A 26,625-nucleotide genomic window follows, 5' to 3' on the forward strand; every position below is an offset into this window, starting at 1 on the left:
TATCTTCAATCAATTAACTGGATTTCATTATAAATTTGCATTTTAAAAAAACATCTGATTCCACTTATGCATAAAATATCCTTCTTTCCTCCAAATCTGTTGGGAGGTATAAAGCTTCATGGTCGGGAGTTAACAAGTACAATATTAATGTGAAGTTTTCAGTCATCTGCCTTACATTGCAGCTTTGTAAAAACTATTTCAAAGTTCAAATTTCAAAGTAAATTTTATTACATACATGTCATGACATATAACCCTGAGAGTCACTCTGCTGTGGGCACACTCTGCAACTGTATAGAAGTTTGTACACAGATGAAAATCTAAAAGTTGCCGTTGGTGGTTATTAGTGTTGCCTATTCTATAGGTTGACGGACTGCTTTCAGACACTCAGATTCCAGGGAATGATCTTCTGTGAGCCTCTTGTGGCTACAGAAACCTGGGGGCTTCTGCACCTCACCCATTAAATTACTGCAGGGAACGTCCTGGTGTAAATTCACAGCAGTTTGAAAAGACCTCCAGCTCTTCCTGAGCAAGTCTAAATTTATTTTCTTTGACTTCTTTCAAAATCTGAACCTTAGACAGAACCATACGTTCTATCATCCATCCCCAACTTCCACATTATCCAAGCCACAATCAAGCAGCCCAGACAGAAAAAGATTATTTGCAATTGCACTGTTCTGCATGAATAGACTTTCCCACCAAGTAACTTCCTTAGTATTGATTGGGATTGCCTCAGTGCAAGGGGCTTCGATGGTGTGGTGTTCATAAAATACACCCGAGGGAATGTTTTGAAGCAATATGGGAGCTGTACTTAACCTCATTTGAGGAAATGACACTGGGTCAATGATAGAAAATCCTGTGGATAAATCTTTTGTGAATAGTGACCCTGCTTTGGCAATTTATTTATTTAGAGTTACAACTTGGTAACAGGCCAATGAGCCCAGGCTGCCAGTTACACCCATGTGACCTATTAACCCACTCACTTGTATGTTTTTAGAATGTGAGAAGAAACTAGAGCACCTGGAGGAAACACACATGGTCACAGGGAAAACATACAAGCTCCTTATAGACAGACACAGAATTGAACCTGGGACACCGGCACTTCATTCTACCAGATTCCAAGTAGACGTGCGAAAAGGTAAGGCATGTCCTTGAAATTCCCCTGAACTCAGGGTAAATATATTTTAATAATATAAACCAGGTAGATCAGGAGAGCTGGCAGAGGGGAAAACAACATCCGATAGGTGGGGTCCTTTAAGAGCGAATTAGCAACGGCTCAGTATCTACATATCCCTGTAAGAAGCAAAGGTGTAAGCCTAGGAACCTTTGTTAAGGAACGATAATGAAGGTTTAATCAGAGGAAAAAAGGAAGTGTAAATCAGGTTCTGGAAGCTGGCATTGATCAAGTGCTCTGAGATTTGCAGGGGTTGTTGGAGAGAACAAGAAGGCAGAAAGAGACCATGAAATGATGTTGGCAAACAGGATTAAGGAGAATTATAAAACCTTTTAATCAAAATTAGTGTCAGATTTATTATCACTGACTTAAACAGCATGAAATATGCTGTTTTGTGGCGGTAATACATTGCAAAGAAATAACATTACCGTAAACTACAACAATGAATAAATTATGTGATTAAAAAAAGGAACAACAGGGTGGTGTTCATGGACTGATGATTATACATACAGTATATCTGAAACAGGAGGGTGGCTAAGATAAGTAAGTGTCCTCAGGGCCCAAAGCGAGAATCAGTGTGTGGAGCCAGGGCACAGGAGCGAGAATCAGTGTGTGGAGCCCGGGCACAGGAGCGAGAATCAGTGTGTGGAGCCAGGGCACAGGAGCGAGAATCAGTGTGTGGAACCAGGGCACAGGAGCGAGAATCAGTGTGTGGAGCCAGGGCACAGGAGCGAGAATCAGTGTGTGGAGCCAGGGCCCAAAGGGAGAATCAGTGTGTGGAACAAGGGCCCAAAGGGAGAATCAGTGTGTGGAGCCAGGGCCCAAAGGGAGAATCAGTGTGTGGAGCCAGGGCACAGGAGCGAGAATCAGTGTGTGGAGCCAGGGCCCAAAGCGAGAATCAGTGTGTGGAGCCAGGGCACAGGAGCGAGAATCAGTGTGTGGAGCCAGGGCCCAAAGCGAGAATCAGTGTGTGGAGCCAGGGCCCAAAGGGAGAATCAGTGTGTGGAGCCAGGGCACAGGAGCGAGAATCAGTGTGTGGAGCCAGGGACAAAGCGAGAATCAGTGTGTGGAGCCAGGGCACAGGAGCGAGAATCAGTGTGTGGAGCCAGGGCACAGGAGCGAGAATCAGTGTGTGGAGCCAGGGCACAGGAGCGAGAATCAGTGTGTGGAGCCAGGGCACAGGAGCGAGAATCAGTGTGTGGAACCAGGGCACAGGAGCGAGAATCAGTGTGTGGAACCAGGGCACAGGAGCGAGAATCAGTGTGTGGAGCCAGGGCACAGGAGCGAGAATCAGTGTGTGGAACCAGGGCACAGGAGCGAGAATCAGTGTGTGGAGCCAGGGCCCAAAGGGAGAATCAGTGTGTGGAGCCAGGGCCCAAAGGGAGAATCAGTGTGTGGAACAAGGGCCCAAAGGGAGAATCAGTGTGTGGAGCCAGGGCACAGGAGCGAGAATCAGTGTGTGGAGCCAGGGCCCAAAGGGAGAATCAGTGTGTGGAGCCAGGGCCCAAAGGGAGAATCAGTGTGTGGAACCAGGGCCCAAAGGGAGAATCAGTGTGTGGAGCCAGGGCACAGGAGCGAGAATCAGTGTGTGGAGCCAGGGCACAGGAGCGAGAATCAGTGTGTGGAGCCAGGGCCCAAAGGGAGAATCAGTGTGTGGAGCCAGGGCCCAAAGTGAGAATCAGTGTGTGGAGCCAGGACACAGGAGCGAGAATCAGTGTGTGGAGCCAGGGCCCAAAGGGAGAATCAGTGTGTGGAGCCAGGGCCCAAAGGGAGAATCAGTGTGTGGAGCCAGGGCACAGGAGCGAGAATCAGTGTGTGGAGCCAGGGCACAAAGGGAGAATCAGTGTGTGGAGACAGGGCACAGGAGCGAGAATCAGTGTGTGGAGCCAGGGCCCAAAGCGAGAATCAGTGTGTGGAGCCAGGGCACAGGAGCGAGAATCAGTTTGTGGAGCCAGGGCCCAAAGCGAGAATCAGTGTGTGGAGCCAGGGCCCAAAGCGAGAATCAGTGTGTGGAGCCAGGGCACAGGAGCGAGAATCAGTGTGTGGAGCCAGGGCACAGGAGCGAGAATCAGTGTGTGGAGCCAGGGCCCAAAGCGAGAATCAGTGTGTGGAGCCAGGGCACAGGAGCGAGAATCAGTGTGTGGAGCCAGGGCCCAAAGCGAGAATCAGTGTGTGGAGCCAGGGCCCAAAGGGAGAATCAGTGTGTGGAACAAGGGCCCAAAGGGAGAATCAGTGTGTGGAGCCAGGGCACAGGAGCGAGAATCAGTGTGTGGAGCCAGGGCCCAAAGCGAGAATCAGTGTGTGGAGCCAGGGCCCAAAGCGAGAATCAGTGTGTGGAGCCAGGGCACAGGAGAGAGAATCAGTGTGTGGAGCCAGGGCCCAAAGGGAGAATCAGTGTGTGGAGCCAGGGCACAGGAGCGAGAATCAGTGTGTGGAGCCAGGGCACAGGAGCGAGAATCAGTGTGTGGAGCCAGGGCCCAAAGCGAGAATCAGTGTGTGGAGCCAGGGCACAGGAGCGAGAATCAGTGTGTGGAGCCAGGGCACAAAGGGAGAATCAGTGTGTGGAGCCAGGGCCCAAAGGGAGAATCAGTGTGTGGAGCCAGGGCCCAAAGCGAGAATCAGTGTGTGGAGCCAGGGCCCAAAGGGAGAATCAGTGTGTGGAGCCAGGAACCAAAGGGAGAATCAGTGTGTGGAGCCAAGGCACAGGAGCGAGAATCACTGTGTGGAGCCAGGGCACAGGAGCGAGAATCAGTGTGTGGAACCAGGGCCCAAAGGGAGAATCAGTGTGTGGAGCCAGGGCCCAAAGCGAGAATCAGTGTGTGGAGCCAGGGCACAGGAGCGAGAATCAGTGTGTGGAGCCAGGGCACAAAGGGAGAATCAGTGTGTGGAGCCAGGGCACAAAGGGAGAATCAGTGTGTGGAGCCAGGGCCCAAAGGGAGAATCAGTGTGTGGAGCCAGGGCACAGGAGCGAGAATCAGTGTGTGGAGCCAGGGCACAGGAGCGAGAATCAGTGTGTGGAGCCAGGGCACAAAGGGAGAATCAGTGTGTGGAGCCAGGGCCCAAAGGGAGAATCAGTGTGTGGAGCCAGGGCCCAAAGCGAGAATCAGTGTGTGGAGCCAGGGCCCAAAGGGAGAATCAGTGTGTGGAGCCAGGACCCAAAGGGAGAATCAGTGTGTGGAGCCAAGGCACAGGAGCGAGAATCACTGTGTGGAGCCAGGGCACAGGAGCGAGAATCAGTGTGTGGAACCAGGGCCCAAAGGGAGAATCAGTGTGTGGAGCCAGGGCCCAAAGCGAGAATCAGTGTGTGGAGCCAGGGCACAGGAGCGAGAATCAGTGTGTGGAGCCAGGGCACAAAGGGAGAATCAGTGTGTGGAGCCAGGGCACAAAGGGAGAATCAGTGTGTGGAGCCAGGGCCCAAAGGGAGAATCAGTGTGTGGAGCCAGGGCACAGGAGCGAGAATCAGTGTGTGGAGCCAAGGCCCAAAGGGAGAATCAGTGTGTGGAGCCAGGGCCCAAAGCGAGAATCAGTGTGTGGAGCCAGGGCCCAAAGGGAGAATCAGTGTGTGGAGCCAGGGCCCAAAGGGAGAATCAGTGTGTGGAGCCAGGGCCCAAAGGGAGAATCAGTGTGTGGAGCCAGGGCCCAAAGCGAGAATCAGTGTGTGGAGCCAGGGCACAAAGGGAGAATCAGTGTGTGGAGCCAGGGCCCAAAGGGAGAATCAGTGTGTGGAGCCAGGGCACAAAGGGAGAATCAGTGTGTGGAGCCAGGGCACAGGAGCGAGAATCAGTGTGTGGAGCCAGGGCCCAAAGCGAGAATCAGTGTGTGGAGCCAGGGCCCAAAGGGAGAATCAGTGTGTGGAGCCAGGGCCCAAAGGGAGAATCAGTGTGTGGAGCCAGGGCACAGGAGCGAGAATCAGTGTGTGGAGCCAGGGCCCAAAGGGAGAATCAGTGTGTGGAGCCAGGGCCCAAAGCGAGAATCAGTGTGTGGAGCCAGGGCACAAAGGGAGAATCAGTGTGTGGAGCCAGGGCACAGGAGCGAGAATCAGTGTGTGGAGCCAGGGCACAGGAGCGAGAATCAGTGTGTGGAGCCAGGGCCCAAAGGGAGAATCAGTGTGTGGAGCCAGGGCCCAAAGCGAGAATCAATGTGTGGAGCCACCGCCCAAAGCGAGAATCAGTGTGTGGAGCCAGGGCCCTAAGCGAGAATCAGTGTGTGGAGCCAGGGCACAGGAGCGAGAATCAGTGTGTGGAGCCAGGGCACAGTAGCGAGAATCAGTGTGTAGAGCCAGGGCCCAAAGCGAGAATCAGTGTGTGGAGCCAGGGCCCAAAGGGAGAATCAGTGTGTCAAGCCAGGGCACAGGAGCGAGAATCAGTGTGTGGAGCCAGGGCCCAAAGCGAGAATCAGTGTGTGGAGCCAGGGCCCAAAGCGAGAATCAGTGTGTGGAGCCAGGGCCCAAAGGGAGAATCAGTGTGTGGAGCCAGGGCACAGGAGCGAGAATCAGTGTGTGGAGCCAGGGACAAAGCGAGAATCAGTGTGTGGAGCCAGGGCACAGGAGCGAGAATCAGTGTGTGGAGCCAGGGCACAGGAGCGAGAATCAGTGTGTGGAGCCAGGGCACAGGAGCGAGAATCAGTGTGTGGAGCCAGGGCACAGGAGCGAGAATCAGTGTGTGGAACCAGGGCACAGGAGCGAGAATCAGTGTGTGGAACCAGGGCACAGGAGCGAGAATCAGTGTGTGGAGCCAGGGCACAGGAGCGAGAATCAGTGTGTGGAACCAGGGCACAGGAGCGAGAATCAGTGTGTGGAGCCAGGGCCCAAAGGGAGAATCAGTGTGTGGAGCCAGGGCCCAAAGGGAGAATCAGTGTGTGGAACAAGGGCCCAAAGGGAGAATCAGTGTGTGGAGCCAGGGCACAGGAGCGAGAATCAGTGTGTGGAGCCAGGGCCCAAAGGGAGAATCAGTGTGTGGAGCCAGGGCCCAAAGGGAGAATCAGTGTGTGGAACCAGGGCCCAAAGGGAGAATCAGTGTGTGGAGCCAGGGCACAGGAGCGAGAATCAGTGTGTGGAGCCAGGGCACAGGAGCGAGAATCAGTGTGTGGAGCCAGGGCCCAAAGGGAGAATCAGTGTGTGGAGCCAGGGCCCAAAGTGAGAATCAGTGTGTGGAGCCAGGACACAGGAGCGAGAATCAGTGTGTGGAGCCAGGGCCCAAAGGGAGAATCAGTGTGTGGAGCCAGGGCCCAAAGGGAGAATCAGTGTGTGGAGCCAGGGCACAGGAGCGAGAATCAGTGTGTGGAGCCAGGGCACAAAGGGAGAATCAGTGTGTGGAGACAGGGCACAGGAGCGAGAATCAGTGTGTGGAGCCAGGGCCCAAAGCGAGAATCAGTGTGTGGAGCCAGGGCACAGGAGCGAGAATCAGTTTGTGGAGCCAGGGCCCAAAGCGAGAATCAGTGTGTGGAGCCAGGGCCCAAAGCGAGAATCAGTGTGTGGAGCCAGGGCACAGGAGCGAGAATCAGTGTGTGGAGCCAGGGCCCAAAGCGAGAATCAGTGTGTGGAGCCAGGGCACAGGTGCGAGAATCAGTGTGTGGAGCCAGGGCCCAAAGCGAGAATCAGTGTGTGGAGCCAGGGCCCAAAGGGAGAATCAGTGTGTGGAGCCAGGGCACAGGAGCGAGAATCAGTGTGTGGAGCCAGGGCACAGGAGCGAGAATCAGTGTGTGGAGCCAGGGCCCAAAGCGAGAATCAGTGTGTGGAGCCAGGGCACAGGAGCGAGAATCAGTGTGTGGAGCCAGGGCCCAAAGCGAGAATCAGTGTGTGGAGCCAGGGCCCAAAGCGAGAATCAGTGTGTGGAGCCAGGGCACAGGAGAGAGAATCAGTGTGTGGAGCCAGGGCCCAAAGGGAGAATCAGTGTGTGGAGCCAGGGCACAGGAGCGAGAATCAGTGTGTGGAGCCAGGGCACAGGAGCGAGAATCAGTGTGTGGAGCCAGGGCCCAAAGCGAGAATCAGTGTGTGGAGCCAGGTCACAAAGGGAGAATCAGTGTGTGGAGCCAGGGCCCAAAGGGAGTATCAGTGTGTGGAGCCAGGGCACAAAGGGAGAATCAGTGTGTGGAGCCAGGGCACAGGAGCGAGAATCAGTGTGTGGAGCCAGGGCCCAAAGCGAGAATCAGTGTGTGGAGCCAGGGCCCAAAGCGAGAATCAGTGTGTGGAGCCAGGGCACAGGAGCGAGAATCAGTGTGTGGAGCCAGGGCACAAAGGGAGAATCAGTGTGTGGAGCCAGGGCACAAAGGGAGAATCAGTGTGTGGAGCCAGGGCCCAAAGGGAGAATCAGTGTGTGGAGCCAGGGCACAGGAGCGAGAATCAGTGTGTGGAGCCAGGGCCCAAAGGGAGAATCAGTGTGTGGAGCCAGGGCCCAAAGGGAGAATCAGTGTGTGGAGCCAGGGCCCAAAGCGAGAATCAGTGTGTGGAGCCAGGGCCCAAAGCGAGAATCAGTGTGTGGAGCCAGGGCACAAAGGGAGAATCAGTGTGTGGAGCCAGGGCACAGGAGCGAGAATCAGTGTGTGGAGCCAGGGCACAGGAGCGAGAATCAGTGTGTGGAGCCAGGGCCCAAAGGGACAATCAGTGTGTGGAGCCAGGGCCCAAAGCGAGAATCAATGTGTGGAGCCACGGCCCAAAGCGAGAATCAGTGTGTGGAGCCAGGGCCCTAAGCGAGAATCAGTGTGTGGAGCCAGGGCACAGGAGCGAGAATCAGTGTGTGGAGCCAGGGCACAGTAGCGAGAATCAGTGTGTAGAGCCAGGGCCCAAAGCGAGAATCAGTGTGTGGAGCCAGGGCCCAAAGGGAGAATCAGTGTGTCAAGCCAGGGCACAGGAGCGAGAATCAGTGTGTGGAGCCAGGGCCCAAAGCGAGAATCAGTGTGTGGAGCCAGGGCCCAAAGCGAGAATCAGTGTGTGGAGCCAGGGCCCAAAGTGAGAATCAGTGTGTGGAGCCAGGGCACAGGAGCGAGAATCAGTGTGTGGAGCCAGGGCACAGGAGAGAGAATCAGTGTGTGGAGCCAGGGCACAGGAGCGAGAATCAGTGTGTGGAACCAGGGCACAGGAGCGAGAATCAGTGTGTGGAACCAGGGCACAGGAGCGAGAATCAGTGTGTGGAGCCAGGGCACAGGAGCGAGAATCAGTGTGTGGAACCAGGGCACAGGAGCGAGAATCAGTGTGTGGAGCCAGGGCCCAAAGGGAGAATCAGTGTGTGGAGCCAGGGCCCAAAGGGAGAATCAGTGTGTGGAACAAGGGCCCAAAGGGAGAATCAGTGTGTGGAGCCAGGGCACAGGAGCGAGAATCAGTGTGTGGAGCCAGGGCCCAAAGGGAGAATCAGTGTGTGGAGCCAGGGCCCAAAGGGAGAATCAGTGTGTGGAACCAGGGCCCAAAGGGAGAATCAGTGTGTGGAGCCAGGGCACAGGAGCGAGAATCAGTGTGTGGAGCCAGGGCACAGGAGCGAGAATCAGTGTGTGGAGCCAGGGCCCAAAGGGAGAATCAGTGTGTGGAGCCAGGGCCCAAAGTGAGAATCAGTGTGTGGAGCCAGGACACAGGAGCGAGAATCAGTGTGTGGAGCCAGGGCCCAAAGGGAGAATCAGTGTGTGGAGCCAGGGCCCAAAGGGAGAATCAGTGTGTGGAGCCAGGGCACAGGAGCGAGAATCAGTGTGTGGAGCCAGGGCCCAAAGGGAGAATCAGTGTGTGGAGCCAGGGCACAAAGGGAGAATCAGTGTGTGGAGACAGGGCACAGGAGCGAGAATCAGTGTGTGGAGCCAGGGCCCAAAGCGAGAATCAGTGTGTGGAGCCAGGGCACAGGAGCGAGAATCAGTTTGTGGAGCCAGGGCCCAAAGCGAGAATCAGTGTGTGGAGCCAGGGCCCAAAGCGAGAATCAGTGTGTGGAGCCAGGGCCCAAAGCGAGAATCAGTGTGTGGAGCCAGGGCACAGGAGCGAGAATCAGTGTGTGGAGCCAGGGCCCAAAGCGAGAATCAGTGTGTGGAGCCAGGGCACAGGTGCGAGAATCAGTGTGTGGAGCCAGGGCCCAAAGGGAGAATCAGTGTGTGGAGCCAGGGCACAGGAGCGAGAATCAGTGTGTGGAGCCAGGGCACAGGAGCGAGAATCAGTGTGTGGAGCCAGGGCCCAAAGCGAGAATCAGTGTGTGGAGCCATAGCACAGGAGCGAGAATCAGTGTGTGGAGCCAGGGCCCAAAGCGAGAATCAGTGTGTGGAGCCAGGGCCCAAAGGGAGAATCAGTGTGTGGAACAAGGGCCCAAAGGGAGAATCAGTGTGTGGAGCCAGGGCACAGGAGCGAGAATCAGTGTGTGGAGCCAGGGCCCAAAGCGAGAATCAGTGTGTGGAGCCAGGGCCCAAAGCGAGAATCAGTGTGTGGAGCCAGGGCACAGGAGAGAGAATCAGTGTGTGGAGCCAGGGCCCAAAGGGAGAATCAGTGTGTGGAGCCAGGGCACAGGAGCGAGAATCAGTGTGTGGAGCCAGGGCACAGGAGCGAGAATCAGTGTGTGGAGCCAGGGCCCAAAGCGAGAATCAGTGTGTGGAGCCAGGGCACAGGAGCGAGAATCAGTGTGTGGAGCCAGGGCACAAAGGGAGAATCAGTGTGTGGAGCCAGGGCCCAAAGGGAGAATCAGTGTGTGGAGCCAGGGCCCAAAGCGAGAATCAGTGTGTGGAGCCAGGGCCCAAAGGGAGAATCAGTGTGTGGAGCCAGGGCACAAAGGGAGAATCAGTGTGTGGAGCCAGGGCACAGGAGCGAGAATCAGTGTGTGGAGCCAGGGCCCAAAGCGAGAATCAGTGTGTGGACCCAGGGCACAGGAGCGAGAATCAGTGTGTGGAGCCAGGGCACAAAGGGAGAATCAGTGTGTGGAGCCAGGGCCCAAAGGGAGAATCAGTGTGTGGAGCCAGGGCCCAAAGCGAGAATCAGTGTGTGGAGCCAGGGCCCAAAGGGAGAATCAGTGTGTGGAGCCAGGGCCCAAAGGGAGAATCAGTGTGTGGAGCCAAGGCACAGGAGCGAGAATCAGTGTGTGGAGCCAGGGCACAGGAGCGAGAATCAGTGTGTGGAACCATGGCCCAAAGGGAGAATCAGTGTGTGGAGCCAGGGCCCAAAGCGAGAATCAGTGTGTGGAGCCAGGGCACAGGAGCGAGAATCAGTGTGTGGAGCCAGGGCACAAAGGGAGAATCAGTGTGTGGAGCCAGGGCACAAAGGGAGAATCAGTGTGTGGAGCCAGGGCCCAAAGGGAGAATCAGTGTGTGGAGCCAGGGCACAGGAGCGAGAATCAGTGTGTGGAGCCAGGGCACAAAGCGAGAATCAGTGTGTGGAGCCAGGGCCCAAAGCGAGAATCAGTGTGTGGAGCCAGGGCACAGGAGTGAGAATCAGTGTGTGGAGCCAGGGCACAAAGGGAGAATCAGTGTGTGGAGCCAGGGCCCAAAGTGAGAATCAGTGTGTGCAGCCAGGGCACAAAGGGAGAATCAGTGTGTGGAGCCAGGGCCCAAAGCGAGAATCAGTGTGTGGAGCCAGGGCCCAAAGGGAGAATCAGTGTGTGGAGCCAGGGCCCAAAGGGAGAATCAGTGTGTGGAGCCAGGGCACAGGAGCGAGAATCAGTGTGTGGAGCCAGGGCCCAAAGGGAGAATCAGTGTGTGGAGCCAGGGCCCAAAGCGAGAATCAGTGTGTGGAACCAGGGCCCAAAGGCAGAATCAGTGTGTGGAGCCAGGGCACAGGAGCGAGAATCAGTGTGTGGAGCCAGGGCACAGGAGCGAGAATCAGTGTGTGGAGCCAGGGCCCAAAGCGAGAATCAGTGTGTGGAGCCAGGGCACAGGAGCGAGAATCAGTGTGTGGAGCCAGGGCACAGGAGCGAGAATCAGTGTGTGGAGCCAGGGCCCAAAGCGAGAATCAGTGTGTGGAGCCAGGGCCCAAAGGGAGAATCAGTGTGTGGAGCCAGGGCCCAAAGGGAGAATCAGTGTGTGGAGCCAAGGCACAGGAGCGAGAATCAGTGTGTGGAGCCAGGGCCCAAAGGGAGAATCAGTGTGTGGAGCCAGGGCCCAAAGCGAGAATCAGTGTGTGGAACCAGGGCCCAAAGGCAGAATCAGTGTGTGGAGCCAGGGCACAGGAGCGAGAATCAGTGTGTGGAGCCAGGGCACAGGAGCGAGAATCAGTGTGTGGAGCCAGGGCCCAAAGCGAGAATCAGTGTGTGGAGCCAGGGCACAGGAGCGAGAATCAGTGTGTGGAGCCAGGGCCCAAAGCGAGAATCAGTGTGTGGAGCCAGGGCCCAAAGGGAGAATCAGTGTGTGGAACAAGGGCCCAAAGGGAGAATCAGTGTGTGGAGCCAGGGCACAGGAGCGAGAATCAGTGTGTGGAGCCAGGGCCCAAAGCGAGAATCAGTGTGTGGAGCCAGGGCCCAAAGCGAGAATCAGTGTGTGGAACCAGGGCACAGGAGCGAGAATCAGTGTGTGGAGCCAGGGCCCAAAGGGAGAATCAGTGTGTGGAGCCAAGGCACAGGAGCGAGAATCAGTGTGTGGAGCCAGGGCACAGGAGCGAGAATCAGTGTGTGGAACCAGGGCCCAAAGGGAGAATCAGTGTGTGGAGCCAGGGCCCAAAGCGAGAATCAGTGTGTGGAGCCAGGGCACAGGAGCGAGAATCAGTGTGTGGAGCCAGGGCACAAAGGGAGAATCAGTGTGTGGAGCCAGGGCACAAAGGGAGAATCAGTGTGTGGAGCCAGGGCCCAAAGGGAGAATCAGTGTGTGGAGCCAGGGCACAGGAGCGAGAATCAGTGTGTGGAGCCAGGGCCCAAAGCGAGAATCAGTGTGTGGAGCCAGGGCCCAAAGCGAGAATCAGTGTGTGGAGCCAGGGCACAAAGGGAGAATCAGTGTGTGGAGCCAGGGCCCAAAGGGAGAATCAGTGTGTGGAGCCAGGGCCCAAAGGGAGAATCAGTGTGTGGAGCCAGGGCACAAAGGGAGAATCAGTGTGTGGAGCCAGGGCACAGGAGCGAGAATCAGTGTGTGGAGCCAGGGCCCAAAGGGAGAATCAGTGTGTGGAGCCAGGGCCCAAAGGGAGAATCAGTGTGTGGAGCCAGGGCCCAAAGGGAGAATCAGTGTGTGGAGCCAGGGCACAAAGGGAGAATCAGTGTGTGGAGCCAGGGCACAGGAGCGAGAATCAGTGTGTGGAGCCAGGGCCCAAAGCGAGAATCAGTGTGTGGAGCCAGGGCCCAAAGGGAGAATCAGTGTGTGGAGCCAGGGCCCAAAGGGAGAATCAGTGTGTGGAGCCAGGGCACAGGAGCAAGAATCAGTGTGTGGAGCCAGGGCACAGGAGCGAGAATCAGTGTGTGGAGCCAGGGCCCAAAGCGAGAATCAGTGTGTGGAGCCAGGGCACAGGAGCAAGAATCAGTGTGTAGAGCCAGGGCACAGGAGCGAGAATCAGTGTGTGGAGCCAGGGCCCAAAGGCAGAATCAGTGTGTGGAGCCAGGGCACAGGAGCGAGAATCAGTGTGTGGAGCCAGGGCACAGGAGCGAGAATCAGTGTGTGGAGCCAGGGCCCAAAGCGAGAATCAGTGTGTGGAGCCAGGGCACAGGAGCGAGAATCAGTGTGTGGAGCCAGGGCCCAAAGCGAGAATCAGTGTGTGGAGCCAGGGCCCAAAGGGAGAATCAGTGTGTGGAACAAGGGCCCAAAGGGAGAATCAGTGTGTGGAGCCAGGGCACAGGAGCGAGAATCAGTGTGTGGAGCCAGGGCCCAAAGCGAGAATCAGTGTGTGGAGCCAGGGCCCAAAGCGAGAATCAGTGTGTGGAGCCAGGGCACAGGAGAGAGAATCAGTGTGTGGAGCCAGGGCCCAAAGGGAGAATCAGTGTGTGGAGCCAGGGCACAGGAGCGAGAATCAGTGTGTGGAGCCAGGGCACAGGAGCGAGAATCAGTGTGTGGAGCCAGGGCCCAAAGCGAGAATCAGTGTGTGGAGCCAGGGCCCAAAGCGAGAATCAGTGTGTGGAGCCAGGGCACAGGAGCGAGAATCAGTGTGTGGAGCCAGGGCACAAAGGGAGAATCAGTGTGTGGAGCCAGGGCACAAAGGGAGAATCAGTGTGTGGAGCCAGGGCCCAAAGGGAGAATCAGTGTGTGGAGCCAGGGCACAGGAGCGAGAATCAGTGTGTGGAGCCAGGGCCCAAAGGGAGAATCAGTGTGTGGAGCCAGGGCCCAAAGGGAGAATCAGTGTGTGGAGCCAGGGCCCAAAGCGAGAATCAGTGTGTGGAGCCAGGGCCCAAAGCGAGAATCAGTGTGTGGAGCCAGGGCACAAAGGGAGAATCAGTGTGTGGAGCCAGGGCACAGGAGCGAGAATCAGTGTGTGGAGCCAGGGCCCAAAGGGAGAATCAGTGTGTGGAGCCAGGGCACAGGAGCGAGAATCAGTGTGTGGAGCCAGGGCCCAAAGCGAGAATCAGTGTGTGGAACCAGGGCCCAAAGGCAGAATCAGTGTGTGGAGCCAGGGCACAGGAGCGAGAATCAGTGTGTGGAGCCAGGGCACAGGAGCGAGAATCAGTGTGTGGAGCCAGGGCCCAAAGCGAGAATCAGTGTGTGGAGCCAGGGCACAGGAGCGAGAATCAGTGTGTGGAGCCAGGGCCCAAAGCGAGAATCAGTGTGTGGAGCCAGGGCCCAAAGGGAGAATCAGTGTGTGGAACAAGGGCCCAAAGGGAGAATCAGTGTGTGGAGCCAGGGCACAGGAGCGAGAATCAGTGTGTGGAGCCAGGGCCCAAAGCGAGAATCAGTGTGTGGAGCCAGGGCCCAAAGCGAGAATCAGTGTGTGGAACCAGGGCACAGGAGCGAGAATCAGTGTGTGGAGCCAGGGCCCAAAGGGAGAATCAGTGTGTGGAGCCAAGGCACAGGAGCGAGAATCAGTGTGTGGAGCCAGGGCACAGGAGCGAGAATCAGTGTGTGGAACCAGGGCCCAAAGGGAGAATCAGTGTGTGGAGCCAGGGCCCAAAGCGAGAATCAGTGTGTGGAGCCAGGGCACAGGAGCGAGAATCAGTGTGTGGAGCCAGGGCACAAAGGGAGAATCAGTGTGTGGAGCCAGGGCACAAAGGGAGAATCAGTGTGTGGAGCCAGGGCCCAAAGGGAGAATCAGTGTGTGGAGCCAGGGCACAGGAGCGAGAATCAGTGTGTGGAGCCAGGGCCCAAAGCGAGAATCAGTGTGTGGAGCCAGGGCCCAAAGCGAGAATCAGTGTGTGGAGCCAGGGCACAAAGGGAGAATCAGTGTGTGGAGCCAGGGCCCAAAGGGAGAATCAGTGTGTGGAGCCAGTGCCCAAAGGGAGAATCAGTGTGTGGAGCCAGGGCACAAAGGGAGAATCAGTGTGTGGAGCCAGGGCACAGGAGCGAGAATCAGTGTGTGGAGCCAGGGCCCAAAGGGAGAATCAGTGTGTGGAGCCAGGGCCCAAAGCGAGAATCAGTGTGTGGAGCCAGGGCACAGGAGCGAGAATCAGTGTGTGGAGCCAGGGCACAAAGGGAGAATCAGTGTGTGGAGCCAGGGCACAGGAGCGAGAATCAGTGTGTGGAGCCAGGGCCCAAAGCGAGAATCAGTGTGTGGAGCCAGGGCCCAAAGGGAGAATCAGTGTGTGGAGCCAGGGCCCAAAGGGAGAATCAGTGTGTGGAGCCAGGGCACAGGAGCAAGAATCAGTGTGTGGAGCCAGGGCACAGGAGCGAGAATCAGTGTGTGGAGCCAGGGCCCAAAGCGAGAATCAGTGTGTGGAGCCAGGGCACAGGAGCAAGAATCAGTGTGTAGAGCCAGGGCACAGGAGCGAGAATCAGTGTGTGGAGCCAGGGCCCAAAGGCAGAATCAGTGTGTGGAGCCAGGGCACAGGAGCGAGAATCAGTGTGTGGAGCCAGGGCACAGGAGCGAGAATCAGTGTGTGGAGCCAGGGCCCAAAGCGAGAATCAGTGTGTGGAGCCAGGGCACAGGAGCGAGAATCAGTGTGTGGAGCCAGGGCCCAAAGCGAGAATCAGTGTGTGGAGCCAGGGCCCAAAGGGAGAATCAGTGTGTGGAACAAGGGCCCAAAGGGAGAATCAGTGTGTGGAGCCAGGGCACAGGAGCGAGAATCAGTGTGTGGAGCCAGGGCCCAAAGCGAGAATCAGTGTGTGGAGCCAGGGCCCAAAGCGAGAATCAGTGTGTGGAGCCAGGGCACAGGAGAGAGAATCAGTGTGTGGAGCCAGGGCCCAAAGGGAGAATCAGTGTGTGGAGCCAGGGCACAGGAGCGAGAATCAGTGTGTGGAGCCAGGGCACAGGAGCGAGAATCAGTGTGTGGAGCCAGGGCCCAAAGCGAGAATCAGTGTGTGGAGCCAGGGCACAGGAGCGAGAATCAGTGTGTGGAGCCAGGGCACAAAGGGAGAATCAGTGTGTGGAGCCAGGGCCCAAAGGGAGAATCAGTGTGTGGAGCCAGGGCCCAAAGCGAGAATCAGTGTGTGGAGCCAGGGCCCAAAGGGAGAATCAGTGTGTGGAGCCAGGGCCCAAAGGGAGAATCAGTGTGTGGAGCCAAGGCACAGGAGCGAGAATCAGTGTGTGGAGCCAGGGCACAGGAGCGAGAATCAGTGTGTGGAACCAGGGCCCAAAGGGAGAATCAGTGTGTGGAGCCAGGGCCCAAAGCGAGAATCAGTGTGTGGAGCCAGGGCACAGGAGCGAGAATCAGTGTGTGGAGCCAGGGCACAAAGGGAGAATCAGTGTGTGGAGCCAGGGCACAAAGGGAGAATCAGTGTGTGGAGCCAGGGCCCAAAGGGAGAATCAGTGTGTGGAGCCAGGGCACAGGAGCGAGAATCAGTGTGTGGAGCCAGGGCCCAAAGCGAGAATCAGTGTGTGGAGCCAGGGCCCAAAGCGAGAATCAGTGTGTGGAGCCAGGGCCCAAAGGGAGAATCAGTGTGTGGAGCCAGGGCCCAAAGGGAGAATCAGTGTGTGGAGCCAGGGCACAAAGGGAGAATCAGTGTGTGGAGCCAGGGCCCAGGAGCGAGAATCAGTGTGTGGAGCCAGGGCCCAAAGCGAGAATCAGTGTGTGGAGCCAGGGCACAAAGGGAGAATCAGTGTGTGGAGCCAGGGCCCAAAGGGAGAATCAGTGTGTGGAGCCAGGGCCCAAAGGGAGAATCAGTGTGTGGAGCCAGGGCCCAAAGGGAGAATCAGTGTGTGGAGCCAGGGCCCAAAGGGAGAATCAGTGTGTGGAGCCAGGGCCCAAAGGGAGAATCAGTGTGTGGAGCCAGGGCACAGGAGCGAGAATCAGTGTGTGGAGCCAGGGCCCAAAGGGAGAATCAGTGTGTGGAGCCAGGGCCCAAAGCGAGAATCAGTGTGTGGAACCAGGGCCCAAAGGCAGAATCAGTGTGTGGAGCCAGGGCACAGGAGCGAGAATCAGTGTGTGGAGCCAGGGCACAGGAGCGAGAATCAGTGTGTGGAGCCAGGGCCCAAAGCGAGAATCAGTGTGTGGAGCCAGGGCCCAAAGCGAGAATCAGTGTGTGGAGCCAGGGCCCAAAGCGAGAATCAGTGTGTGGAGCCAGGGCACAAAGGGAGAATCAGTGTGTGGAGCCAGGGCCCAAAGGGAGAATCAGTGTGTGGAGCCAGGGCACAAAGGGAGAATCAGTGTGTGGAGCCAGGGCACAGGAGCGAGAATCAGTGTGTGGAGCCAGGGCCCAAAGCGAGAATCAGTGTGTGGAGCCAGGGCCCAAAGGGAGAATCAGTGTGTGGAGCCAGGGCCCAAAGGGAGAATCAGTGTGTGGAGCCAGGGCACAGGAGCGAGAATCAGTGTGTGGAGCCAGGGCCCAAAGGGAGAATCAGTGTGTGGAGCCAGGGCCCAAAGCGAGAATCAGTGTGTGGAACCAGGGCCCAAAGGCAGAATCAGTGTGTGGAGCCAGGGCACAGGAGCGAGAATCAGTGTGTGGAGCCAGGGCCCAAAGCGAGAATCAGTGTGTGGAGCCAGGGCCCAAAGCGAGAATCAGTGTGTGGAGCCAGGGCACAGGAGAGAGAATCAGTGTGTGGAGCCAGGGCCCAAAGGGAGAATCAGTGTGTGGAGCCAGGGCACAGGAGCGAGAATCAGTGTGTGGAGCCAGGGCACAGGAGCGAGAATCAGTGTGTGGAGCCAGGGCCCAAAGCGAGAATCAGTGTGTGGAGCCAGGGCACAGGAGCGAGAATCAGTGTGTGGAGCCAGGGCACAAAGGGAGAATCAGTGTGTGGAGCCAGGGCCCAAAGGGAGAATCAGTGTGTGGAGCCAGGGCCCAAAGCGAGAATCAGTGTGTGGAGCCAGGGCCCAAAGGGAGAATCAGTGTGTGGAGCCAGGGCCCAAAGGGAGAATCAGTGTGTGGAGCCAAGGCACAGGAGCGAGAATCAGTGTGTGGAGCCAGGGCACAGGAGCGAGAATCAGTGTGTGGAACCAGGGCCCAAAGGGAGAATCAGTGTGTGGAGCCAGGGCCCAAAGCGAGAATCAGTGTGTGGAGCCAGGGCACAGGAGCGAGAATCAGTGTGTGGAGCCAGGGCACAAAGGGAGAATCAGTGTGTGGAGCCAGGGCACAAAGGGAGAATCAGTGTGTGGAGCCAGGGCCCAAAGGGAGAATCAGTGTGTGGAGCCAGGGCACAGGAGCGAGAATCAGTGTGTGGAGCCAGGGCCCAAAGCGAGAATCAGTGTGTGGAGCCAGGGCCCAAAGCGAGAATCAGTGTGTGGAGCCAGGGCCCAAAGGGAGAATCAGTGTGTGGAGCCAGGGCCCAAAGGGAGAATCAGTGTGTGGAGCCAGGGCACAAAGGGAGAATCAGTGTGTGGAGCCAGGGCCCAGGAGCGAGAATCAGTGTGTGGAGCCAGGGCCCAAAGCGAGAATCAGTGTGTGGAGCCAGGGCACAAAGGGAGAATCAGTGTGTGGAGCCAGGGCCCAAAGGGAGAATCAGTGTGTGGAGCCAGGGCCCAAAGGGAGAATCAGTGTGTGGAGCCAGGGCCCAAAGGGAGAATCAGTGTGTGGAGCCAGGGCCCAAAGGGAGAATCAGTGTGTGGAGCCAGGGCCCAAAGGGAGAATCAGTGTGTGGAGCCAGGGCACAGGAGCGAGAATCAGTGTGTGGAGCCAGGGCCCAAAGGGAGAATCAGTGTGTGGAGCCAGGGCCCAAAGCGAGAATCAGTGTGTGGAACCAGGGCCCAAAGGCAGAATCAGTGTGTGGAGCCAGGGCACAGGAGCGAGAATCAGTGTGTGGAGCCAGGGCACAGGAGCGAGAATCAGTGTGTGGAGCCAGGGCCCAAAGCGAGAATCAGTGTGTGGAGCCAGGGCCCAAAGCGAGAATCAGTGTGTGGAGCCAGGGCCCAAAGCGAGAATCAGTGTGTGGAGCCAGGGCACAAAGGGAGAATCAGTGTGTGGAGCCAGGGCCCAAAGGGAGAATCAGTGTGTGGAGCCAGGGCACAAAGGGAGAATCAGTGTGTGGAGCCAGGGCACAGGAGCGAGAATCAGTGTGTGGAGCCAGGGCCCAAAGCGAGAATCAGTGTGTGGAGCCAGGGCCCAAAGGGAGAATCAGTGTGTGGAGCCAGGGCCCAAAGGGAGAATCAGTGTGTGGAGCCAGGGCACAGGAGCGAGAATCAGTGTGTGGAGCCAGGGCCCAAAGGGAGAATCAGTGTGTGGAGCCAGGGCCCAAAGCGAGAATCAGTGTGTGGAACCAGGGCCCAAAGGCAGAATCAGTGTGTGGAGCCAGGGCACAGGAGCGAGAATCAGTGTGTGGAGCCAGGGCCCAAAGCGAGAATCAGTGTGTGGAGCCAGGGCCCAAAGCGAGAATCAGTGTGTGGAGCCAGGGCCCAAAGCGAGAATCAGTGTGTGGAGCCAGGGCACAAAGGGAGAATCAGTGTGTGGAGCCAGGGCCCAAAGGGAGAATCAGTGTGTGGAGCCAGGGCACAAAGGGAGAATCAGTGTGTGGAGCCAGGGCACAGGAGCGAGAATCAGTGTGTGGAGCCAGGGCCCAAAGCGAGAATCAGTGTGTGGAGCCAGGGCCCAAAGCGAGAATCAGTGTGTGGAGCCAGGGCACAGGAGCGAGAATCAGTGTGTGGAGCCAGGGCACAAAGGGAGAATCAGTGTGTGGAGCCAGGGCACAAAGGGAGAATCAGTGTGTGGAGCCAGGGCCCAAAGGGAGAATCAGTGTGTGGAGCCAGGGCACAGGAGCGAGAATCAGTGTGTGGAGCCAGGGCCCAAAGGGAGAATCAGTGTGTGGAGCCAGGGCCCAAAGGGAGAATCAGTGTGTGGAGCCAGGGCCCAAAGGCAGAATCAGTGTGTGGAGCCAGGGCACAGGAGCGAGAATCAGTGTGTGGAGCCAGGGCCCAAAGGGAGAATCAGTGTGTGGAGCCAGGGCCCAAAGGGAGAATCAGTGTGTGGAGCCAGGGCCCAAAGGGAGAATCAGTGTGTGGAGCCAGGGCCCAAAGCGAGAATCAGTGTGTGGAGCCAGGGCCCAAAGCGAGAATCAGTGTGTGGAGCCAGGGCCCAAAGCGAGAATCAGTGTGTGGAGCCAGGGCCCAAAGGGAGAATCAGTGTGTGGAGCCAGGGCCCAAAGGGAGAATCAGTGTGTGGAGCCAGGGCACAGGAGCGAGAATCAGTGTGTGGAGCCAGGGCCCAAAGGGAGAATCAGTGTGTGGAGCCAGGGCCCAAAGCGAGAATCAGTGTGTGGAACCAGGGCCCAAAGGCAGAATCAGTGTGTGGAGCCAGGGCACAGGAGCGAGAATCAGTGTGTGGAGCCAGGGCACAGGAGCGAGAATCAGTGTGTGGAGCCAGGGCCCAAAGGGAGAATCAGTGTGTGGAGCCAGGGCCCAAAGTGAGAATCAGTGTGTGGAGCCAGGGCACAGGAGCGAGAATCAGTGTGTGGAACCAGGGCCCAAAGGGAGAATCAGTGTGTGGAGCCAGGGCCCAAAGGGAGAATCAGTGTGTGGAGCCAGGGCACAAAGGGAGAATCAGTGTGTGGAGCCAGGGCACAGGAGCGAGAATCAGTGTGTGGAGCCAGGGCACAGGAGCGAGAATCAGTGTGTGGAGCCAGGGCCCAAAGGGAGAATCAGTGTGTGGAGCCAGGGCCCAAAGCGAGAATCAGTGTGTGGAGCCAGGGCACAAAGGGAGAATCAGTGTGTGGAGCCAGGGCACAGGAGCGAGAATCAGTGTGTGGAGCCAGGGCACAGGAGCGAGAATCAGTGTGTGGAGCCAGGGCCCAAAGGGACAATCAGTGTGTGGAGCCAGGGCCCAAAGCGAGAATCAATGTGTGGAGCCACGGCCCAAAGCGAGAATCAGTGTGTGGAGCCAGGGCCCTAAGCGAGAATCAGTGTGTGGAGCCAGGGCACAGGAGCGAGAATCAGTGTGTGGAGCCAGGGCACAGTAGCGAGAATCAGTGTGTAGAGCCAGGGCCCAAAGCGAGAATCAGTGTGTGGAGCCAGGGCCCAAAGGGAGAATCAGTGTGTCAAGCCAGGGCACAGGAGCGAGAATCAGTGTGTGGAGCCAGGGCCCAAAGCGAGAATCAGTGTGTGGAGCCAGGGCCCAAAGCGAGAATCAGTGTGTGGAGCCAGGGCCCAAAGGGAGAATCAGTGTGTGGAGCCAGGGCACAGGAGCGAGAATCAGTGTGTGGAGCCAGGGCCCAAAGCGAGAATCAGTGTGTGGAGCCAGGGCACAGGAGCGAGAATCAGTGTGTGGAGCCAGGGCCCAAAGGGAGAATCAGTGTGTGGAGCCAGGGCACAGGAGCGAGAATCAGTGTGTGGAGCCAGGGCACAGGAGCGAGAATCAGTGTGTGGAGCCAGAGCACAGGAGCGAGAATCAGTGTGTGGAGCCAGGGCACAGGAGTGAGAATCAGTGTGTGGAGCCAGGGCCCAAAGGGAGAATCAGTGTGTGGAGCCAGGGCACAGGAGCGAGCTCCCAAGTGAAGACTTCACACCGCTGTTCACCTGGGAGAACGATGCGGAAGATGAAGAGTTAAGGGAGTGTACGTTGATATTCTAGAGAATGCCTGTGGCAGGAATGAGGAAGAGTTAGAAATATTGCTTCAGGTTAGAGTGGATAATCCCCAGGGCCTGACTGGATCTATCCCGGAAAGCTAAAAAGCAAGGAAGGGAATCGCTAGGGCTCTGATGGTGGAGTCTGCACCAAGAGGGATCCGTACTTTGCTGTTTGAAATATATAACTGACCTGGATGAGACTGAAGGTGGTTCAATTAGTAAGTTTGTAGATGAGGAAAACACTGGCAAATTCAAAGATAGTATACAAGATTGTCTAAGGATACAGTGGGACGTTGATAAGCTTGAAAATTGGGCAGAGCAATGGCCAGTGGAATTTAAATGTGAGGCAATGCACTTTGAGAATCCCAGTTCTGGCTGGGCGTGTGGGTTCATGGTAGGGACCTTAGGAACGCTGATGATCAAGGATATCTCGGTCCCCTGGGGAAGAGCTGACCTGGGTGGAAGAAGGCACCATTGTGTCGTCCATCACTTACTTTAACCATATAACATATAACCATATAACAATCACAGCATGGAAACAGGCCATTCCGGCCCTCCTAGTCCGTGCCGAACTCTTAATCTCACCTAGTCCCACCTACCCGCCCTCAGCCCATAACCCTCCACTCCTTTCCTGTCCATATATCTATCCAATTTTACCTTAAATGACACAACTGAACTGGCCTCTACTACTTCTACAGGAAGCTCATTCCACACAGCTATCACTCTCTGAGTAAAGAAATACCCCCTCGTGTTTCCCTTAAACTTTTGCCCCCTAACTCTCAAATCATGTCCTCTCGTTTGAATCTCCCCTACTCTCAATGGAAACAGCCTATTCACGTCAACTCTATCTATCCCTCTCAACATTTTAAATACCTCGATCAAATGCCCCCTCAACCTTCTACGCTCCAATGAATAGAGACCTAACTTGTTCAACCTTTCTCTGTAACTTAAGTGCTGAAACCCAGGTAACATCCTAGTAAATCGTCTCTGCACTCTCTCTAATTTATTGATATCTTTCCTATAATTCGGTGACCAGAACTGTACACAATATTCCAAATTTGGCCTTACCAATGCCTTGTACAATTTTAACATTACATCCCAACTTCTGTACTCAATGCTCTGATTTATAAAGGCCAGCGTTCCAAAAGCCTTCTTCACCACCCTATCTACATGAGACTCCACCTTCAGGGAACTATGCACTGTTATTCCTAGATCTCTCTGTTCTACTGCATTCCTCAATGCCCTACCATTTACCCTGTATGTTCTATTTGGATTATTCCTGCCAAAATGTAGAACCTCACACTTCTCAGCATTAAACTCCATCTGCCAACGTTCAGCCCATTCTTCTAACCGGCATAAATCTCCCTGCAAGCTTTGAAAACCCACCTCCTACCTTAGTATCATCAGCATACTTGCTAATCCAATTTACCACCCCATCATCCAGATCATTTATGTATATTACAAACAACATTGGGCCCAAAACAGATCCCTGAGGCACCCCGCTAGACACCGGCCTCCATCCTGATAAACAATTATCCACCATTACTCTCTGGCATCTCCCATCTAGCCACTATTGAATCCATTTTATTACTCCAGCATTAATACCTAACGACTGAACCTTCTTAACTAACCTTCCATGTGGAACTTTGTCAAAGGCCTTGCTGAAGTCCATATAGACTACATCCACTGCCTTACCCTCGTCAACATTCCTTGTAACTACTTCAAAAAATTCAATAAGGTTTGTCAAACATGACCTTCCACGCACAAATCCATGCTGGCTACTCCTAATCAGATCCTGTCTATCCAGATAATTATAAATATTATCTCTAAGAATACTTTCCATTAATTTACCCACCACTGATGTCAAACTGACAGTCAAACTTTCTTCCTCAGAAATATCACACAACCCTATCCTCGCCTCAATTCCCTAATCATAGTACATAGAACAGACACCACACAGGCCATCTGTGTTGATAATGATGTTAAATTAAGCTAATCCCATCTACCTGCAGATGATCCATATGTCTCCATTCCTTGCAATCTCAAAGATCAAAGTACATTTATTATAAAAGTACATATACAACTCTGAGATTTGTTTTCTTGTGGGCATTCACAGTAAATAAAAGAAACACAATAGAATCAATGAAAAACCGCACCCCATAGGACACATAAACAACCAATATGCAAAGACACCAAACAGTGCAAATACAAAAGAGAAAATAATAATAATAATTAATAAATCAGCAATAAATATCAAGAACATGATACTCCAAAACATAAAAGGAATTGAAAGGAAAACGTAGAGCCAGGGATAACCCATGTACATTTATGAGGTGCATGACATGGTGGCATAATGACGTATGCCATTCATGTACTTTTACATATAACCCGTAATCAATTACATGTAAACAACAAAGATGTTTAATCAGATAATATATTTACAATCTTTCTGAAACATTAAATACACAACACATATGCCTGTTTAAATGCCTCTTAAATGTCACTACTGCGACTGCTTCCACCACCCCTCCAGCAGGATGTTTCAGACACCCATTACTCTCGGTGTAAAGAATTGTGCCCCGCACATCTCCTTTCAGCATTCCCCTTCCCACCTTAAATCTCTGCGCTCCAGTATTTGACAATTCCACTCCAGGAAAATGACTGATTATCTATCGTGATGGTGCCTCTCATAATTTTATAAACTTTTATCGGTTCTCCCCTCAGCCTCCAACACTTCAGAGAAAACAATCGTCATCTCAAGATTTTCTCTATACTAGTAGCCTCTTCTAAAAACTGTTCCGTTCAGTAAGTGACTGTCAGAGCTGCATGGGAGAGGAGGTGTGAAGATAATCAGTGTTTTAAATAACCTCAACCTATCAGAGATGCAAATGAACAAGTAGCTAATAACTCACCACATGCCTGACATTTAGCAATCGTATGTCGTAATAAGGTGGTTTCTGTAACCTGTGGAAATAAGGTAGACTTTTAACAACCTTACCAGGCAAGAACAATAAAACAATAGTCAGTCAATGTGCTGGTGGAGATAAACCAGTAACTGCAAACACAACTTTCATCACTGGTAAACCTGCATAACGATAAAAAAGCAAAGGTTATTGGAGGGTATACGTTAAGTGACTCTGAAGATGACTAATGGATTATACTGGGTGTCGCATGAAGCATGGTGACTCTGATTGAAGGGTCACATGTGTGAACGCACTCTATCAGTGGGCTTCCCGCAATGCTGGGCGTTGCCATGGTCACCAGGTCAGACGAGTTGTCCCCGAGACTCACTGATTTCAATGGAAATTATTGGACATAGGATTGAAAGGAATAGGAAATGTCACATTAAAAAGAATCACTGTACATTAATTTACTATGTTAATTGTGTGCTTTTATTTGGTTTAGTTATCGTATCCATCTCTTAAATATTGTTATATATTTTTAAATCTTTGCTCTAATTTTAATAGGCTGTGATTGTGCCTTGGACTCTTCAAGTGTGGGACATTTGCATTATTACTTGTGAGGGCTTGTTGCTGTTTTGACCTCCCTGTGAACAAGTGCTACACCTGCCCCTATACCTCCTCCCTCACTACCATTCAGGGCCCCAAACAGCCTCTCAGTTGAGGCGACACTTCACCTGTGAGTCTGTTAGGGTCACCTACTGTATCCGGTGCTCCTGGTGTGGCCTCCTGTACAATCAGTAAGACCTGATGCAGATTGGGTGACTGCTTTTGTCAAGCTCCTACACTCCATCTGCTAGAAAAAGCGGGATCTCCCAGTGGCCACCCATTTTAATTCCACTTCCCATTCCCATTCCGACACGTCAGTCCATGGTCTCCTCCACTGCTGTGAAGAGGCCACACTCGAATTAGAGGAGCAACACCTTATATTCCGTTTGGTTAGCCTCCAAATTGATGGCATGAACATTGATTCCTTAAAATTCCAGTAATTCCACCCCCTCACCATTCCCCTCTCCCATTTACCTCTCTCACCTTATCTCCTTACCTGCCCGTCACCTCCCTCTAGTGTCCCTCCCCCTTTTCTTTCCTCCATGGCCTTCTGTCCTCTCCTATCATATTCCCCCTTCTCCAGCCCTGTATCTCTTACACCAATCAACTTCCCAGCTCCTTACTTCACCCCTCCCCCTCTCCCAGTTTCACCTAACACCTTGTGGTTCTCCCTCCCCTCTCTTCACTTTACTACTCTGCCTCCTCATCTTTTTTCACCGGTCCTGCTGAAGGATCTCAGCCTGAAGCATCAACTGTACTTTTTTCCATGGATGTTGCCCTGGCCTGCTGAGCTCCTCCAGCACTTTGTGTGTGTTACTTGGATTTCCAGCATCTGCAGATTTTCCCTTGTTTGTGATCGGACTACTTGGAGGCTCCATTTTTGAGAGAGAGATTTGCTGATATACAGTGCAAGATACTTACTATTATACACTTATTAACAGTCAGTTATTTGCTCAATCTCTTATATCTGAATCAGGCTGTAATTAAAGTATAATTTTATCTTTCCAGTGAAGTACTGAGGGAGTGCTGCACATTTAGAGGTGCCATATTTCAGGTGAGCAATTAACCTGGTTTCCTGGAAGGCATAAAAGATCCCCTGGTGTCATTTTGAAGATATGTTATTCCTATTCCTCTAAAAAGACCAAAGCCTTGTCATTGGGTTTGGAGGCTTGCATGCCTTAATGACCCAGAGAGCTACAGCAAGTTGGCTGGAGTCAACGCTTTACGTTTTAGCATTTGGTAGGGTCAGCCATGTCAAACAGGTCAAAGGATAGAGGCCAAACTAAGAGTGGTCCACCAGTACTCCAGGTTTGGGGGTTCAGCTCAGGGCTAACAACCCTAACCGGAAAAACAAAACTGTTATGGAAACAGCAATGAGGAATCCTTCTACACTTTAGTGCAATGGTATCAATGGTATTCCGGAGTCTCCACCCAGGACTTGCACGACTGATGTATGAAAACCAAGAGCAAGCTACGGACATGATGAAGGAAGCCCTTGAGCACCACCAGAGATGGAGGACCTACGTTGCTGCCCTAAACACCAGCATCGTAACGGGCGCTAAGTAAGTAAATTATTCCTATTGCCCTGGTTGATATCTATCTGATTCAAAATTTAAAAAAATAAATTATCTGGTTATTATCATCGCTTGTGGGAACTTATGGTTGCTTCTGAATCTACCCTTTAAAAATTCTTCATTGTTTTAAAAATGCTTCGGGGTTGTTTCTGGAAAGGCCAAGAGAGGTGCCTTACATAAACTCCCTTTACGTAAACTACAAAAAATACGTTGTGTTTCAGTTAATCCAGCAGATCAGCAGTTTAAATAACCTTTCAAATCTTATCAGCTCATTACAAACACACAGGACCCTCCGGAGTGCACGTAGCACAATGGATTCTTGGCAGCCTATCAGTCTCCCAGGGTGCTAGAGATGGGTCTTTAGAAAGCCTAGTGCCAAGTGCCATCACTGTTCCGAGGAGTAACAAACTGCTTTTCCCTGCACAAGAAGGACC

At 54.2% G+C, this 26,625-nt stretch overlaps 1 protein-coding gene across 1 annotated transcript in view; it reads right to left on the minus strand.

Annotated features, from left to right (window-relative positions):
* Positions 1–26,625, minus strand: part of thbs4a (thrombospondin 4a) — a 151,573-nt gene that overhangs the window by 68,257 nt on the left and 56,691 nt on the right. The window contains exon 6 of the mRNA XM_073048211.1: positions 24,021–24,072. Within this exon, the coding sequence (XP_072904312.1) occupies positions 24,021–24,072 (52 nt within the window). The remainder of the gene's footprint in view (positions 1–24,020; positions 24,073–26,625) is intronic.

The sequence above is a fragment of the Hemitrygon akajei genome, chromosome 6, assembly GCF_048418815.1.
Source record: "Hemitrygon akajei chromosome 6, sHemAka1.3, whole genome shotgun sequence".
In the NCBI taxonomy this organism is placed as follows: Eukaryota; Metazoa; Chordata; class Chondrichthyes; order Myliobatiformes; family Dasyatidae; genus Hemitrygon; species Hemitrygon akajei.